A 20294-nucleotide genomic window follows, 5' to 3' on the forward strand; every position below is an offset into this window, starting at 1 on the left:
ATTGCATCCATTCATCATTAAATTTCTTAAAAGTAAATATTACATATAGACATTATAGATAGCTACTTATAGTATGGCAGAACACCAACCCGATATGTATCAAATTAATGAGAATACACCATAAATTAAAAGAATACAAAAATATCTAATATAATAAAAGTATTGAATACAAATATTTAACACAAAACAGATTAACAATAAGTAGTTTAAATAAACAAAATACTAAACAAATTTTAAATAAATAATTGCAGCTATAAATTAATATGTTAATAAGATAATAGAAGCAACTAGTGGTATTGTTAAAAACTACATAGAAAGGTATTTGTTTAAGTATTCATGTACCAACATTTACAAATTACTTTAAAATATCAATTTTAGATTAGTAAAAAAATATTTCTTCTAGGTACTTTCAGCAATTAAAATCAAGATTCTTAATTTTAAAACTGCTTCAGCTCTAGAAATGTATCAGCATATATTTCAGTAACATGGTTTCAGACAAAATAAAATGTTAATTTAAGTGCATACATAAAACTAGCCATATTTTTCTGATATTGAATCAGATGCAAACTAGTGTTTTAATTCTAACATTCATATTTTTCTAATACATTCTTTAAAGCGAACCTGAATCAATTCCGGAAGCCATATAAACAATTCCACTTAATAGTGCTGAGATCACAGTATTCAACTTTTGCTCAAAGGAGAACTTAAGAGGTAAAAAATTTATTGCATACCTGGGCATTTATAGAGATACTTTCAATACCTATTTAAAATCTAGTTTGAGTGAAGTATAACACACTTTTTGTCATACTTAATTTTGAAAATATTTTTTACCAGCCTAACATGAAATATTTGATAAAAATTAAATATGTAAAACTACTAAAATAGCTATATATATATATATATATATATATATATACACACACACACACATATATATATATATATATATATATATATATATATATATATATATATATACACACACACATATATATATATATATATATATATATATATATATATATATATATACACACACATATATATATATATATATATATATATATATATATATACATATATATATATATATATATATATATATAAGAAATATAAAAATGCCCATTAATACCCAGACTATAGTCATATATGTAATTGAAATTGTTAAAAAGAGTGTGAAAATTGTCTTTATGGAAAAGTACTATGAGACATTAACTTAAACTTAAAGCTGGGAATCGAGTTACATTGTCCATGACTGGGAAATAGAAAATGCTTCTCTTTTCACCATTTTTTAACATGTATTGCTCAACAGACAGTACAAAATAGTTAAGTGCTATCTTCTACTAATTCTTCATAATTTAGATTTTCATAAGTTCTATTCTCTGCAGTTAATTATTTTTTCTTAATTCATTTTGTCAAGAAATCAGAACTGTTTTTACATTTTCCCTCTAAAATAAACCAAGAATGATTAGAAGGTTGAAGCATGGTAAAAAAAAAATTATGAAAAATAAGAATTTGAAGTTATCATATGATTTATAAATTTATTTGAATTATCCTTTTTATTATGAAATAATCATAGTTTATTATTAAAATTTTTTGTATTTAAATAGATATTAAGGCAAACATACAGTAAGGCAATTATCTACTATATTCATAAAATTTCATCATAAAACTTCTCAATGACACACAAATAATCACAGAAAAAAAATAACATTGTTAGTAATGAAATAAAAGATCATAGTCAATTTTATATACCTTCCAAATTCTTTTTCCTAGCAATAATAAAATAATTAAATAATATTACATAGTTTACACAGACAGAGAGTGTATATAGATACATAAAGCATGTAACAAAAATGATAAGCAACATGCTACATTAGAATATCTATGTATATACACAGCCATAAAAATAGAAAAATTATTAAATACAAACTTGAGGAACAGTTTCACTTTCAGAAAGTGAATGATTTTTGATTTCTTTTGAACCTTTAGAGACTTTTTCACATATACTAACAACCGTTTTATTGAAGTCACGGAATTTATCTGCATATAAATGATGTCCGGCACCTTCAATTAACTAGAAAAATAAAATAAACATAATTAAAATCAAGTGTTTTACAACTAGCAGTTAATTAAACCAATAAAATTACGTTTTTACAAAAAATATTATAGAAGAAACTATTAGTGTGACATTTGCAAATTTTTAGAATTCTTTGGTTTTTGGTTTAAGAAGATAATAGTTAAATTTGTGTAAGACTCCAAGCATTATTCACAGAACAAAACAAAAAAACTATTATGTCTAACATACTCTGGGCACATGAAAAGTCTGATTGAACATATGTTTTTTATACCTACATGCCCAGCTGGACTTGTAATATTCAATTTGAAATAACATAGAATACTGATTAAGGACCTCTTAAATTTTGCCGAAAACTGCTAAAATGCCGGATAGAACAAATAAAGCACACAAAACAGAGAGGAAAAATATTGACTATATTTCAAAAGCCTTTAATATTACTGACTCTTATTTTATAAATAAGAATTTAGAAAACAAAATAAGCTCATTCTTCTGTTTCTCTAATGTTTATTTACATTACGTTTTCCTTAATCAATAAGCACAAGAAAGTTTATAACATTCTTTGAAAATAACATGTTGAAGGGCACATACTACCCAATAATAAAAAAAAATTCTCATAACATTACTTCTTTCTTAATTAATAATGTTACTCCATAAATACTTTTTAGTGCTAAAGACATCCATTTTAAAAATATGTTTTACTTATTATTTCTACCTTATCAAAATGTAATAAAAAAAGATGCTAAAATAACGGAGATTTTACTAGGGACATTTTTTGGGGGCTACGAGTAAAGTTTTGATACATCAGGCATAATTATGCTAAGTCAAAATTTATAATAATATACAGTAATTACATTTAGCAAAATAAAAATTATGTATATAAATCTTAATCTAAAGATTTTTTAAACCATTATTTATAATTACTTAAACTATAAACATTCAACATGCAGCAGTACTGGCAATAGCGCCATCTATTGAGGAATAAGAGAAATATTCTTGCCATCAGTGGATATTTTATCACCAATTTTTTTTGTTCAATTTCTTTAACAAATATGAAGAAATTTGAGAATTACAGGTAAACGGGAAATAGTCGCAAAATACAGGAGTCTGCGTTAAAAAACAGGAGACTTGGCAGGTATGCTCTATTCTTTGATAGTCAGTAAAAATATCTTTCGAATAAAAGCTTTAAAATAAAATAAGAATTTTGCAATAATCAGTGGATTAAAAATATCAAATGTTTCAATCCACTAATGTTAATTGCCAAATAATAATTTATTTACCTTTTGTATAAATTAAACAGCATGTTGGTAAATTGTATGGTTGACGTCTGCAGTGTCATCTTTCTAACGTTAAGTAATTTGCTTTTCTTGTAAGTTTTAAGTAGATTGTTACCTCTGATGTTTTTCTAAGTTTATATTTACGTTTTATCTCAATCAGTAAGCCTTCTATTATAAAGGATGCCTTGAATCTTACTTTTTGCCTACTTGTGAAGAAAAATTAAACTACTTTAAGATTTCTATAAACTCTGTAATAAATATAAATTTTTAATGTTTAAATGATTTTAAGCATAAAACTTTAAATGGAATGACTTATTTGTTTAGCAACAATTTTCATTAAATAAAAAGAAATACTTTTTGGGAGAAAAGAAGTTTTAAAAACTTTTTAAAAATGGAAAGGAATTATTATCTTAAATTTGGTTATGGAAAGAAAGAATGATTTGATTGCTAAATAGAATTTAATGACACAAGTGACTATATTTCCTCAAACATAACTGTGAATGTACTAAAATTAAGCAGTGTAATACAGCAAAAACCAATACAAAAGTAAAAAGTACTATAAAAATAAAAGTAGACAAATCCAGGATGAGTAACAAAGACTTTACTTTTTTTGATAATAAAAAAAAAGAAAATATAACGCAATTAGATTTGAAACTAAAGGTTTCCTCTAATATTACAATCTAAATTTATTTCCAATAAAATATAGAAAAACTATGAAAGTATTACATACTTTCACTTCCACAAAGGAATCAGCACGAATATCGCAAATATGATGTCCAGATTTACTGTCTATCCATGAACGTGAGCCATAAATAAAACTGATGGGAACATCTTGTCTAAGCATAGATATTCTTTTTATCATAGGTCGTTTAGCCCATCCAAATGGAGCAGACATAGCTTTAAAAGCAGTTTCACCACTGAAATAAAAAAATTAGTATTTTTGGAGGCAAAACAAAAACTATCCTTACTGTTATTACACTTTAGATTAAAAAAAGTTTAAAAATATGCATAATGCACTCTAAAAGTATGTTTATAAAAACTAGATGTTTAAATTAGATACAAGAACATAAAAATAGGTAAAATGTGTCTCAGAAACGCACAAGTAATTTGATGCCACAGTCCAATTTCAAGGAAAATATAAATAAAAAAATCATGTTCAATAATATTGATTTAAACCTACTCAGCAATTGCACCCAATTTTCGAAAATAAACCAAAAGTATCTCAATTCCAAAAGAAAAAAATAACGTTTTTATAGCAACAGTTATTATTTTCTATTGAATATGATCAGATATGCGGGCAGTTTGAAATGTTTTCTGTCAAGATTACAGATAGAGAAACCACCGGTTGTGCCAATTTTAAGCTGAATTGTGTGAACATAAATAATCCATTGGTAACACTTTCTTATACAACTCAAATTTCTGTTAAGGATAATCAAGTAATAATGGCACATAAATGTAGTACAGTGAGAAAATAAGATTTGAAATATACATTGATATTACAACTATTGTTATGAAGGATAATCAATAGATAATGGGGCATAAACAAAGTAGAGACAGAAAACAATGTTAGAAATATCGATTGATATTAGAACAAAATGGCAAATTGAAGAAAGGAATGTTTATATCACCATTTTTCCTTAATTTTTTTTTCTACTTCAAAATAACTATTGTGAATAAATAGAATTTCACACTCGGATAATTTCATTTATAATGTAATCTTCAAACAATGAAAATCTCAATTCAACATTTAAGTACATAAAAAAGAAGAGGGATTATAATAAAGTGTCACATAATAGTTAAAAATCAACTTAAGAGCAATAGCTGTACATAAATAGGACTAAGTGCCAAATTTAATTCATATTTCATAGGTTTATTTTAATATTCAAGTATTACTCTTTGTAGAGTGTTAGACAAATAAAATTACCCTCTATTAAGGGTGGCAAATCTATAGCATGTACTGTCCGGAGAAGCACACAAAAGATTTTTGAAGTCACACAGCAAAAAGTGTGATTTTTCTGAGTGCTCTAGTCAGCTCATTATAACTGAAGAGAAAAATCTCTAAAATTAAATCATTAATTTTTATTTTTGAATATTGAACATTCATTAAATGCTCAACAATAAAAATGAAATAAATATTACTGAAATTACTTTTTTTTAAATTTTTTTTTTCATTTTAAGCAGGTTTTTCATATTTTTAATTAAAATTATTACAACTTACTATATTTTTAATTTTTAGCACCGAACAGTAAAATGTTTCATACATCTACCATATACTATACACTGATAAAATATATAATGATACTACTAAAATAGACAAAACTTTAAAAAAAGCATGAGTAATTAGTAATATTATGAAACATTTCATTCAATTAATATTACCAGCATAATTTATGATATCCGTAATGTATATTTGAGTGGCTTATTAAAACTTAACATACTTCATAATGAAATAAACAGAAAAAATAGCTAAAAATTTAAAAAAAAACTGTAAACAGGAGAAATATAACAATCTTCATTACTGTAATTCATAAAATAAATTATAACACACAAATTAAGGTTTAACTGTTTATTTTGTCTTCGTCAAATACAACTCTATAATGTTTAGAATTAAGATAGTGTAATACTTTTTGCATATAATTCACATATACTAACAGATTAACAACATAATCAAAATTATTATGCATAAAAAATAAAGTAATTTGAAAAATACATTACAGAGAATGAATTTTTTTATACAAAGATAAAATTTAAATTAAGATAAAAGGTAAGTAATTTAAGAATGAAATTGACAAGAAATTATTCACAGGTAAAGCATTAATCAACATTTAAATGAGACAAAACAATTACCTTGGATACTGAGCATTGCAATGATAAATATAATCTGAAACCTCTTCTGGTTCAGCACAACTCTTAAATTTATGTAAGAGATCAGGTCGTAAACGACTGACAAGTTGTGGTCCTACAAGCAAATGGATAAAATTTAAAAAATATAAAAGTAAAATTTTCCGGAATCATTACAAAATCTGATTTAAATAATATTTTCTTTATAATCTGTACTTTTCTAAACACATTTTTTTATACTCTAGAATTTACAAAATTAAGCGTTTATTTTACATTAAATGTTTATTGATTTAGCTTGGCAAACCGTTTTTACAATAAATAGAATATGTTAAGCTCTTTAATACTGTGGTTTCAGTTTGTAAAAAGAAAATCTTATTGAACATACCAAAGTTTTAAAATAGATGAAAAATTTAAATAATAGAGCTAATAAAATAATAGAATGATAATTGCTTGTTAAAGTTTATATTTCTGGTAAATATCAGTAACACAATAAATTCGACAATTTTAATTATTAAAATGCAAAACCAATAATGCTTTTGCAAAATGTTTAAATTTTATAACATTGTCAGGTTACGTATGAAAAAGAAATAATTACAGTGTTGGTTGAAACATTTTTCAAGAATATACCTAATGCTCAGTGGCAAATGAATGAAAGCATAATTTAAACAGGAACCATGCTTTCTATGTGAAAAAAACAATATTGCTTACATTGGTTATTCAGAATGAGATTCTTCAAATGAAGAAAGGGTAATAATTTGTACTATAAATAAATAAAGCTAAATAACGTGAAAAAATAAAAATAATGCCACAAAAGTTATACAATACATAGTATAGTTTTGATTTCACAATCAAAAAGCTTATAAAACCAAAACCATGACATTATTTGTGTTTATATTGTTTGGCAAGATTCTATAAGACTCTTGTTTGGCAAGTTTTGCGAATTAGATGCAAGATTGCTAAGTAGAAAAATCTAAACAGAACAAATCTAAAAAAAAAATTTAACTAAGCAATTTTTCAAAACTTGCCTAACATATTGCAATAATGTTAAACATTCTATGAAGCAATATAATATTACACTACGCCATTTTCTTAAACAAAAATGAATTTGATAATTCCATTAAGAGAAAAAGACAATGAAGTCAAAAATATCATAGAAACTTGATGCATGTTTTAATTTTAAAAAAGAAATAAATTCTCTATGTAATTAAAACAATTTAAAACATAATTTATTCTGTATTTGTTTTGTTTTTTGTTATTCTTACATTATTACAATTGATTTGAGATATAATCATCTTCTGCAGCAATTCAATTTAAAATTTTAGAAATGCTCTACCACCAGAAATAATTGAAGTATGTATAAATATATTTACAGTACTATAAAATCAAATAATTCTATGAATAAATTAATAATTACTGAAGACGTAGTTTAACTTCATCTATTAGCAGCACCTTTACATTTAACTTAAACCACAAATGGATTAATTTTCATTAAACAGATTAGTTTTCAAGCTAAATAAAAAACTTGGATCAATTTTAGCTTTGTACTTTTTAATGATAGCCTTTTCTTTAATTTGATTTTTAGCAAAAAACGAAATAAATTCTTCCTAAATAAAATCTGAAATAAATAGTCCAATCCAGAAGACAATGGAACTCCTGGATCAAACATTGAAAGAAACTAGCCAAGAATCATTGCCCGATGATTAGCCTGATGGCAAAGGGATTCTAACCAATGACCCGTCAACCATTGAGGACATTTTACGGTCAGTGTGAGCCAGGAGCATGATTTGTATTAACCAGCTACAGCTTGGACGATTTGGCCACCATGAGGTATAAATAATTAAATCAATAATACAAGACTTTATAATAGGGTAGTGAAGATTTTAAAGATGTGAATAACTATATAAACATGACTTCAATTAGGATGCATAATAATAAATATTTCAAAATTTCCCCAATATATAAAGAATACTAAAACTTGTTTTTCAAGAACATACTCTTTTTTTTAAAAGAAAATATATGAAATGAGATAGCTTTAACAGTAAATTTTATAATTAATAAGTTTTATAATGAACTAACTAAGAGAAGAAAAATTATTAATTATATATTGGGTTTTCATATGAATTATGCAGGTATATTCTGGGAACATGATTAGCTTTTTTAAAGATGTGAATAACTATATAAATATGACTTCATTTAGGATGCATGGGAATAATACACATATCTAATAATAATAAATATTTTAAAATTTCTACAGGATATAAAGATTACTAAAACTTCTTTTACCAGAACGTACTCTTTTTTTTTTAAAGAAAATATATGAAATGAGCCAGCTTTAACAGTAAATTTTATAATTAATAAATTTCATAATGAGCTAACTAAGAGAAGAAAAATTGTTAATTATATATTGGGTTTTCATATAAATTATGCAGGTATACTCTGGGAACATGACTAGAATAGGATTTAATTTGCCAGTAAAAGAGATAGGTATATTTTGCTCAATGAAATTTGAAGGCAACAATCTAAAAGCGAATTTAAAAATTATCAAATTAGTAACAAACAAAAAATAATCACATTTTCAGTAAGTAGACAGTGGCTGGTAGACTCTAATAATTAAATAGCTCCTTTTTGTGTCAAACCCAATGATTCAGAAATTAATATTGATACAACCTTTTAATTTAATAGCCACGTTTCGCAAACATTTTTTTGCATGGATTAAAATACATTTTATTTAAAAAAATTTATATTAGAACTAAATTATTATTATTTTTTTTAATGGTGGGCTCTTGGGGGTTGTCCCATTGGCTACAGGAATGCTAGAACAGCTACTCTCATCTCGCTACAAAGTGGGCACCTGTGGTGCCCACGTCACACAATCACAACCCGTTTATAGGGCGGGTCACATTCACACAATCACACACAAAGGAGAAAGGACATAGAACACAGAGAGAAAGAAATATCCATGCCCTGAGCAGGATTCGAACCCGCGACCAGCGGCTTCGCAATCAGGCACGGTAACCACTCGACTACCAGGTCGGCTAGAACTAAATTATAGGTATAAACATTTAACTTAACAATAAAAAATAATATAAATATATAAAAAAATTTAGTTAATAAAGAATTTAGTTAAACATAATGAAATATTTGGGGAGGTTAAATACATTTAATGTGTACATTACTAATTTGAAATATGTGAATTGTTAAAGAACTCTCTTTCCACATGACTATAATTTCCATTATAAATTGATGGATTCCATTTCAGACTGATGGAAATTCAGTTTTTCAGAATTTTCCTTAAAATGTCCAATGTCCAGTCTTTCTACATCAATGTACTTTCATCATTTAATGATTTTCAAAGAAAAAAAAAGTGACCGGTAGTTTATTTCAGTCGTCTCTGTATTTTCTTGACTCAGCACATAGCGAGCGGTTATTTTCAGGACCAATAAACAACACGCTTTTTCTTTCAAAATTAGTATCTTCAAAACAGGAGAATATTAAAACTGATTAATCTAAGCAATGCAAATCACCACAAATAAAGTATACATACAAATTAAAAAAAATTATTTGATATTCTTGAAAATGAAATTTTTGAAAATATAAATAACCTTGCAATTAAAATTACAATCAAACCAAGCATCAAGATCAAATTCAATAAATGGAAACTGAAAGAACATTTATTGGATAAGTCTTGTTCTGGAAGATTAATATCACTAAAAGTTTGAGAGCCAATGTAAAACAAATTCTATAGCAACAGTAGAGGATCTGTTCAGAAAGATTGAATTTTGTTACTAAATCATTCTTAGTCACAAGCACTTCCGCTAAAAAAAAGTAGTTAATGGTGTTATATAAACCATTTTGTCTAATTGTAAACAAAAACAAACTAATATATATTATGAAATGACTTAACATAATACTTCAAACATTATATCTTTAGTAAATACTACTTTAGTTCTATTTTGTAAGAAAAAAAACATTAATACTGTAAAATCATTAGAGCATAAGCTACATTATTATTGCACTTTCAAGTAACAACTTTTAGTGGCAAAATTAAATTATCATTTAATTAAATTGAAAAAGTATATATAACAAACCCCAAGGTCCAGCTGCTCTTAATCCAGCAAGAGGATTAAAGGGCCTGAGCATAGCTGCAATAGCTTTAGCCCACATTGGAAACTCCACTTTTTTTACTCCTGAATCAGGAGTAGGAAATCCCCAAGGATCAGCTAAAATTAAATGTTTCACATGATCAGGATATTTAATTGCATAGGATGCAGCAAGAAAGCCTCCCATGCTATGGCCAAATAGAATAAACTGAGATAATCCCATTTTTTCTCTCCATTTTTCTATACCTGTAAAATAACAACAATGTATTACAGCATGAAAAACATTATATATATATATATATATATATATATATATATCAAGCATGCAACTGTAAATTTTCGACTTAGTTCAGGTTACAACTTAGTTGGATTTTCACCCTAAAACCTCTTTTTGGTTAAGTTATTCAACAGAAAAACTGTGTACAATGAAATTTTGCATTAGTGTAAAAACTAACTATAATAAACAATTAATATTATCTAACAATATTTATTGATGGGGAACTGAGTATAACAAGTTTTTAAAACCAGAAAAGAAACTTGAAAACTTTCAGTATAGGTCTTTGCCAATGCTATGTTTACGAAACCATGCGTGAATTTTATAATAAGATTTGAATTTATATTAATGCGTAATTTTACCATCTATTAGATCTATTTGTATTTCATAAATTTTAAAAAGGTCATAAGACATAATCGATTTAAAGAAATTAATAGCATCACATAAATAAAATATTATGGTCGCCATGCTTTCTAACTTTAACAAATTAATGTCAGATTTTTAAGTTTTCAGCTAAAATTAAATGGATTTGCAAATTCAATATTAAATAGCATAAGTCATATTGTAAACAGTTCAAGTTGATTTAAAATATAGGATGACCTCAAAGAATAAACTTTGATGCCAGTTAAATCTAAAGCGCTGTTTTATGTTGAATTTTAAGAGAAAAAATAAAGTATTCATAAATAAAATAGACATGTAAGTTAGATATTCAAAGTTCATCAACTGTTTATTATGGAGTTGTTAAAATAAAATATGTAGATAAATTAAGAAATGGCATATTTTGAATAACAAAAGTTATTGGATTGGCACTATAAAAGACCTGGTACGAAATGATCACATTAATTCACTTAAAGCAGTCGATTAAAATAAATAGTTTTTTATCTGTTTTTATACAATTTTTAGGCTGCACCTGAAGCTAGATCTGAGGTTATAATTAAAAAAGTACATTGTATATTGATTTGTTTAACAAGTAAAATTTTTAAGAGGATCAATCATTAATACATCACCATGTGCAAAATTGTTTAGAAAATTTTCTTATATAAACATGAATAAAATAAATATTCATTGTTAATTCACCTAAATTAGCAAATATAATACCACTTTCTCATGTCTCACGTGAGACAATATGATTAAAGAATTTAATTATAAAATTTTTAGGAAAATAACGAAGTTTTAAACTTACATTATAATTTCTGAATCTCATAAGTTTAGTTCATAAATTATAGGTCATTAAATACAAATATTCAATTTTGATATTATGAGCCATAACTTCATAGGATTAAAAAATTAGAACAAAAGATTTTAGTCACAATCATGAATGAATGATGAGTCTTCTTTTATTTATTTCACAAAATTATATTTCACTCATAAAATTGTATTTCACAATATAAAACTTGTTATTATTCAAAAGAAAGGAAAATATTGTAAAATAATAAATTTATAACAATAATGAAGTAATAAAAATATATATACAGATAGATATTTTTTAAAAAGCCAACACTTTTTATAGTATTTTATCTTTGCTTGCCATTGGCAAAAACCATGCAATTTATTTATTTATATTGTATAATGTATCAATCTCCACATAATAAATAAACTTAGCAATGAAATATGCATGTTTATATGAAAAACATATAAATTTAAGCAGCAAGAAGTCATAAATTATTTTCTCTTCCTTGTATTGCTCCGCTGTTACTAAGAAGCAAGCTTCTAACAAACTATTCATAACAATGCTATCAAAGGGTTATAGAAAAACAGTCACATCAAGTACACGTATGTTTATTAAAAAAATTCATGCTTTAAAAGCACATAAAGAGAAAACAATTTTTGAAATTCTGTAAACCAAAAAAACACAGTTAACAAAAAGAAAATTACACATAAATCTCCATAAAAAGAATAGTAAATTTTGATTTTATATGTACATATTTATAGTGATTCCCATTTTTATACTTGAAATTATTATCAGAAACAGAATAGAGCCTATTATTAAACTTAAAATATTAAGCAAAATTGCAGTTGTTGTGTAACAAGGAATTATGGCTTAAAATATAACAAGTCACACTGAGTTTGCTTAAATTTATATGCAATTAAGCAAATAATCTAGAAATATTTTAAAAATTTCACAAAAAAAGAAAATTGAAAATATGGCTATAGTTTTTTTTTTTTCATAAACATATCACATTTTGCTTTATAATTAAGATTTTTTGGGCAACTAATAATGAACCTGATATGGATAAAAATTTATCCCAATATGTATCAAAATTATAATCTCTCTTTAAAGGCTGTCAATATTCAAAATGTTTGAGAAAATGTAATTAAGTTTACTTTTTAGCAAACAATTATAAATTTGAAGCAAAATAGGGAAATAATAATACTGACTAAATATAACAATACAAATTTTTTCACAGCTAAAAAAAATTTTACTCAAGAAAATACAAGGTTGTTAAAAGGGATAAAGGACAGTTTCAAAGTTACAGTTTAGAAAGAGTAGCTGAAAATTTAAAAAAAAAAGGAAATTCATACAAAGAAGTTTTCGTCTTAATTAACATTTAATGAAAAACAGAACCTGTATTATGTGTTATAATCCTGATTACTATCAAGTTTTTAGTTTTTTTTACTCACGCAAAACATTTTTTTCTGCACAAATTCTAAAGTACATTTTTAAAAAAAATCCATTTTGAAAACATTTCAGTAGTTTGTTTCTCTTGTTTTAACTCATATTTTAGTTTTTACTTTGGCATTTAAAAATAACCTTCAAAGTCTGATTTTTTTTTGTCACACACTAAAAATAAATAAATTCAAAAAGTTAAAATTTGACTTAATTTCTTTCACACAGAAATCATTGGTTTTGATTATAAATAACAACTATTTGAATACTTTAAAAAACAGATAGATTTAGATCAGATGGAATACATAAAAAGCGTACTTTCTATTAGTTGATTTTCAGCAATTTCAGCATCCTTACTAAATGAAGGACGAGAACTATGGCCAAATCCCAAAATATCTAATGCATATAATGGGCGTCCTTCAGCAAGATCATCAATATTTAATATCCATAGACCAATGCCTGATGCAAAACCATGAAGAAGAACCAACGGAACTTCTTTCTCTAAATCAGAATTGATAGTGATTGTTCTTATGGAACAATCTTCATTTTCATGCTTCACTGACACAAAAGAGAGTTCATATGGTTTTTTCATAACTAAAAAAAGAAAAAAATTACTTAACATCAAAACACAATAGATCTCTATACAGAGTGTCTTATAGTAACTGTCTTTAATATATATTTTTACTGCTATAATATATATCATTACAGTCTACACATTAAAGGTCTTTTGTATCAATCATCGAACGAGAAAGTAATTTTGATTCATCATTGGTTAGAGCTTAATTTGTAATTGCTAATTACAAAAATAATCGTACAAAATATATTTAATTACCCTGTTTCTCATTTAAATCAATTTAAATAGAGAGTTTTTCCTACCAATTAAATATTCAACTCATTTCAGAACCATGCATAGAAAAATTGGTGTCCATTTAAATTAAGCAAAATAAAGCAAATTTTAGAAAAATATAATCATTTAAAAATAAAGAAGAACACATATAAAACATCTTACGAGAGAGCAGTTTTGCTTCTGCATTGGTTAGAGCTTCATTTGAAGTGGGGCACCAACGAAACATATCTGTAAACCAGGTGAAGATGGACTTATTAATCATAAAAATATAGGATAACCCAGTTAAACTAGATGCTGTTACTAACAAAGTTTGAATCCTAGAATGAAAAATGAAAGAATAAGTATTTCTCATAAGTCAATAAAATTTTTAAATAAAGAATATTTTAGAAACAGAAAAGATTTAACTAAAAATTTATATCAAGATATTAAATGAAAAAACTATTTAAATTTAAAACTTAATGAACAGTAAGCTAAAAATATTTATGGTGTAATGTAGTTCAGGGTTCGTAGTTGACCTAAGAAATAAACCAGAACGACATTTTTAAAATATTACTAATTTTTTTAGAATAAGCTAATTATTCTGCACTCAATTCAAGGTTGTGGTATTAAAAAATTACCAAATGTATAAAGATTTTTATTTTCTAAGAAAAGCATTAAATTAGATAATTTAGCTTTTAAATGTTAGGAAATATGTTAACACAAAAACAATTTTTTTTAATAAGCCCAATGTCATAAATTCCCCTTACAAAATAAAACCTATTTTTTTAAAAAATTATTTGACATGAAAATTTGCCAATTTCACATTAAAATATGCCATCGAAAATTCAATCATTACCAAACAATAATAAAATTATTAACCATATAGTGCAATTCTTTGTAATCATATTCCTTTACTTTATAGATCATTCAAATGTTTGTTCTAATAACCAATAATCAAATAATTATAAGTGTCAATTTAATTCTTTAGTTTATTATTAAAAACATTAACTGAGAATGAGCGTATAATTTAAAATGAGCTTTTTTATAGCTCTAAATACAGTTGATCAGACTGTTATTTCATTTACCTTGGTTCAGTCATTGTTTTTTCATAATGGGGCAAAGTTATCTCTTTTATTTAAAGAAGCAAAATCATCTCTTTTATTTAAGCAAATTCTTATTTTAAAAATTCAGCACATTCTTATTTCAAAATTTCAGCATTCTTATTTTAAAAATTCAGCATATTCTTATTTTAAAAATTCAGCATATTTTTTTTTTAACAAAAAGAAGAAAAAAATTCTTCTACTTCTTAAATAATATGCTCAAAAATACCTAACCTGTGATCAGGATTCTAACATGGTTTTTGCGTGTGTGACGCATGTATTAACAATTATAGGTACTTACGTATTAATGCCACCGCAGCTACAGATTTGGCGGTTTTTAAGTGCCGCCAAGTTACACCTAAAATTTTTGCGACAAATCATAATATGAAACACTTTATTTAATATCAAAGCACTTTCAAAATTCAAAACACTTTATTTAAAATCAAAGTAGTCAATCAGATTTCGGTGAAAAATGGGCCGATAACATAGATTCAAAACAGTCTCTATTTTCTTTCACCTGATGCTGTCACCATATAAACTCTAATAAATAAGATTCCAAATGATGCTAACAACAAGGAATCCAAAAGATAACTGCGTGCGAACATGAGGATTGCTCTTTATTGGCGTAGAGCAAATTCTGTTGCAGTGGCGTTAGTACGTAAGTACCCAATTATACTACTGCTGCGGTGGCGTTAGTACGGAAGTACCCAATTATACTATCAGAAATATCTAGTTTTAAATTCAAGAAGATTAAAAGTCATTTTTATATTTTTTCAATAATTTTTTTAAACCTTTAAATAATATGTCTATAATAGAATGCCTGTGATGAAGATTCTAACTTGAATTTTTGCATACATGATGTGATGTATTAACAATTATACTATCAAGGCAGTCTATTATTAAATTCAAGTTTTTTTTTTCTTGTTTCTTTTAACAGCATGTAAAAACTCTCTTCATTATAATAAAGGAAAAAGGCTGTTTATGAACAGTTATATTATGTATAAATGCTAATTTTTTTATGAATTTTATTTAAGGTCAGTCAGACACTTATTTAATAAAAAATAGAGCATTAAAAATATTTGATAATTGGGTATAATATAGCCTACGTCACAGGTTGTGTTGTTCCTACTAAATTTAACCCATGAACGGCATTTTCTGCGAGCCTAACTTCAAGCCACAAATAAACAAACGAAGTGTTCGATCGTTTAAATAGCTGCTCGCCAGATTTTATTGCATTATAAAGAAAAGTTATTGAAACTAAATACAACTAAATAAACAACAACAACTAAAACAAATAACAACAACTACTAATAACAATAACTAAATAAACAACAACTAAATTCCATTCGTTTAGCATTGTGTCATATGTTGTTCCTACTAAATCGAAGTAGTTGTGTTTTTTTCATATTATACCCAAATGTAATTTGAACAAACCTAAGATAAGAACCTTCTTAAGATAAGAAAAGTGAATAATTGTGTGTTTGTGATTATATATATATATATTTTTTAAGATATTATATCAACTCTAAGTGAAATTATGTTACACTGCTATAAGTTTTGATTAAGAATCACTTTCGACACTTTTCACAATTATATATCAATGCTTATTTAAAGTAACACAAACTCAGGATAGATATTTAAGAAAAAAAGACATTTTTATAAGAAAATTTACTGTTTTTTTTTCTCATTTTATGTTTAAACTAAAAGTATTCATAAATATAATAGCAAAATTAAGTACTTAAAAAGATATTTTTCTTTTTAAAACACAGGCTTCATTTTCCTTAACCCACTGACGGTTCTGCACGTAAAAAGTCGCATTTTAAGCTGCAGTCATCTCTGTATAGCAAAACCGGTTTTCCCATGTTAATAGATAGGGGAACTGTGTGTAGGGGAGAAACATTCTCCCAATTTTGCCCATTTCCTTAACCGCCAGTGGGTTAAAGAAAAATCCATTTTGTTTAAATTAGCCCATCTTGATTATACAAATATGATAATTCACTTTTTCAAGTATACAAAAATAATAATTGATTATTTGAAAATTCCTTTAAAAATTATTTTAAAGGCTGAAAGACAAATTTAAGTTATTAACCTAACATATTTACTGTTACAATAATAAGAAAAATATAACATTTCTACCGTAAGCACTCATCCAATTGAAACATTATCTTTATTTTTTAAAATCAAGAAACAATTTTTAAAAAAATATTTTATATATATATATTACATTGATATAATTAAAAACATGTATGTCAAAAATTAACCCTGTTGGTTAAGTAACATATATTTTTGATGTATCCATAAAAAGTAATTAATTTAATTTGTGTCACTATGCAGAATTATAAATTTATTCTAAAAATGGGAATGTTTCTGTAATGTGATTATGAAGAAGGAGGATTCAGGGTGCCATTTATGTTGAGATGGTGGAATATTAAGGTGTGGGTGGAATTTGTATTGGTATGGTATATAGTTGAAGATAATAATGCAAACAGAAGATGATGAAAATAATACTTGAACCAGATCAGAATTAATAAAAAGCTTTTATTTCATAGTATATTTGCAGAGCTCGAGATACCAAATATAAATATTATCCATAAGAATTTCAGTTGAATCAATTTTGTATAATAATATTAATAAGGACAGGCCATGGGAGACAAATCCCCCACAACCTGCCTAATCAAAAGTCAAATTAAAAAGTAGATGTAATTTGTTCCCAACGGACTCAGAAGCATGGGTTGGAGATCCAAATTTGGCGAATTATCAAAACATAACATAGCCAAAACAAAGCCAACCAGCATATCAATATTGGGTTTGAAAGAATACCTTGGCAATTACGAGTCGCCAACAAATTTATCAGAATTATTACAACCATGCAACTGAAACATATTTTCGGATAGAAAATTTAGAATTAAAAAGTTAGTAATAGATTTTTGTTTTCGATAAGAGGCACGACAGTGAATTAATAAGTCTGCCTAGTAATGAAATAAAAAGTATCCTTTATATTGATCTATAAGAGAAGAATAAATATTTCTATCTTCGTTTCAAAAGATTAAGTCTTTGATTTATTTTAAATATAATTCTATTAATAAAAATAAGCTTAAATAATAAAAGATATTTAAAAGGATAGGAAATAAATATGTAATGCCAATTGTGGCATCACATATATCCCCACTGGACACAGAAAAAAAATGTAATATTTTCACATGTAATTATCACAGTGATCTATGACAAAATAATCACCATGTTTTGGTGACTTTCAGGCAACAGCAATTTTAAAAAAAATCACAGTCGAGGAACAACTCAATTGGCTTATTAGCTCGGGGATATTTCCTTACCGTAATCTGTCGTGTCAACTACAATCACCAAATGAATTTTAAACTTTTATATTCTTTTAAAAAGCATCTAGAGGTTTACCAAATGGTAACTATGAGTTTCAAGTTTGTTTCCTTCTGTGATGCTTTTTTTTAGTTATTCGTGAACTGCTGCTCGGAAGTTGCCAAGAGTTTGAGGTTATTCTGCTGTAGATTATGAAATGGAAATCTACTTTAGCTTCCTCAGGCAAACCTCTATGGGTTTCTTTTATACTTAAATTACAAGTTTAAAATCCATTTGGCGGTTTAGCGATATGGAAATATAAAACTAAAATTTCTATTTTGAATTAAATTTTTGTCAGAGCTTAAAGATCAGATCTGTGTGAAGCTCCGACATTTTGAGAACTGCCAATTGCCTACATATTGTTATAAATTAAAAGTAATAAACATTAACTGACACATGTAATTCATTAATAAACTTCCCATAAACTCTTATCTTTCATATCAGACACTGATAAAAAAAAATAAGAATTAAAAGATTAATATATACTAAACAAATTACAGAATTTAAAACTAATTTATTTTTTCTTAAAAATATAAATTGAACAAGCTCATTCACTAAGAAGAAATAGAAATATTCTCGATAAATTATACACAAATTAAGCAATAATTCACACATTGATTAAAAAGGAATAACCAGAATTAAAGATATATCTGGAATAACTAATTGATTACTGGAAGTAAACACAAAGAGTAATTTAAATTTTTTCGAATTAAATAGAAATTTTTTTAGAAAAATAATTTAAAAAAGATTACCTTCCCCTAGAAGAGTTTTCCATTCCTTTAACATAATATTTATTTTTTTTAAATTTGATTGATTGCTTCAATTCCCGAAATAAAATTAAAAACAGCGATTTCGCCAGCTTTTGAACGTTAGGTCAGAGATTTATTAAGGAAATCATAAAATTAAATGTGACGATATGATGACTTGCATGTTTTCCGTTGAACAATTGTTATAAAACCAATTCTCGATTCAGTAAACTAACAATTACTAAATTACATAACAAATGACGCAACTCATAAGCACAGCCTGAAGAATATAAATTGTGGCTTACAGCTTTCATGGAAGATCAAACAATTTAAGGATTTATTCCCACTTGACTAAGGCAAAACACATAAGCGTGTGATCGCAAGCGCACAAACACAAATAAACCATAGTAGTATTGTGACTCTCAGTAGGTTTGTGACGCCATCTCGGACGTGCTAGCAAACCATAAACTAACGAGTTTAAATTTCTGAGCGTCGTAAAGTATTTTTGCTTTAGTTCATTTTTATAATTGTATATTTTTAAAAGCAATCAAGTATTTTTAAGTAGTGAATTTTTTGCTTTTTATTAGAATAAATCAATGTTATTTGTTATGTAATAACTCAATAAGATGAACTTGAAGGACTGTTTGATGCTTTTCATAAAGCAATATTATGCGTATTTCATAATAGAAAATGATTCAATAAGAATTTTTTTTTTTTAAATTTTAAATCATGATTCTTAATAACTATTTTTAATATCATTAAAACGAACCTCATTTAAGTGTATTATTTATTATGTTCTAATATGTAATCAAATATTGGACTTAATCATAGATTTGAAATTAAGAAGTGATACATTTTAATACTGAAACGAATAAGAGACAAATAAAAATTTGTTATATCATGGCAGAAAACAGGCAAATAAAGAAATTTTAATTTTATTGGCACATATATAAAACTGCTATTTTAAAATAGGTTCTAAAGAATTCTTTTAGAATCAAATGAAATACGTTTTCATAGAGCAGCAATGATAATAAATAAATTATAAATAATCTAGAAAAGTAGGCTGATTTTTA

At 25.8% G+C, this 20294-nt stretch overlaps 1 protein-coding gene across 1 annotated transcript; it reads right to left on the reverse strand.

Moving 5' to 3' along the window:
- Positions 1-1410: 1410 nt before the first annotated feature.
- On the reverse strand, positions 1411-19483 carry LOC107449966 ((Lyso)-N-acylphosphatidylethanolamine lipase). Its single transcript, XM_087156128.1, has 8 exons — positions 19228-19483; positions 14187-14341; positions 13496-13771; positions 10284-10541; positions 6202-6313; positions 4085-4271; positions 1934-2077; positions 1411-1448 (listed from the first exon to the last, which is right to left on the reverse strand). Exons 1-8 carry the CDS (start codon positions 19248-19250, stop codon positions 1416-1418), a joined length of 1188 nt encoding a protein of 395 aa, XP_087012254.1. The 5' UTR covers positions 19251-19483; the 3' UTR covers positions 1411-1415.
- Positions 19484-20294: the final 811 nt, after the last annotated feature.

The sequence above is a fragment of the Parasteatoda tepidariorum genome, chromosome 12, assembly GCF_982258835.1.
Source record: "Parasteatoda tepidariorum strain Cologne lab strain chromosome 12, Ptep-v5.0, whole genome shotgun sequence".
NCBI classification, from domain to species: Eukaryota; Metazoa; Arthropoda; class Arachnida; order Araneae; family Theridiidae; genus Parasteatoda; species Parasteatoda tepidariorum.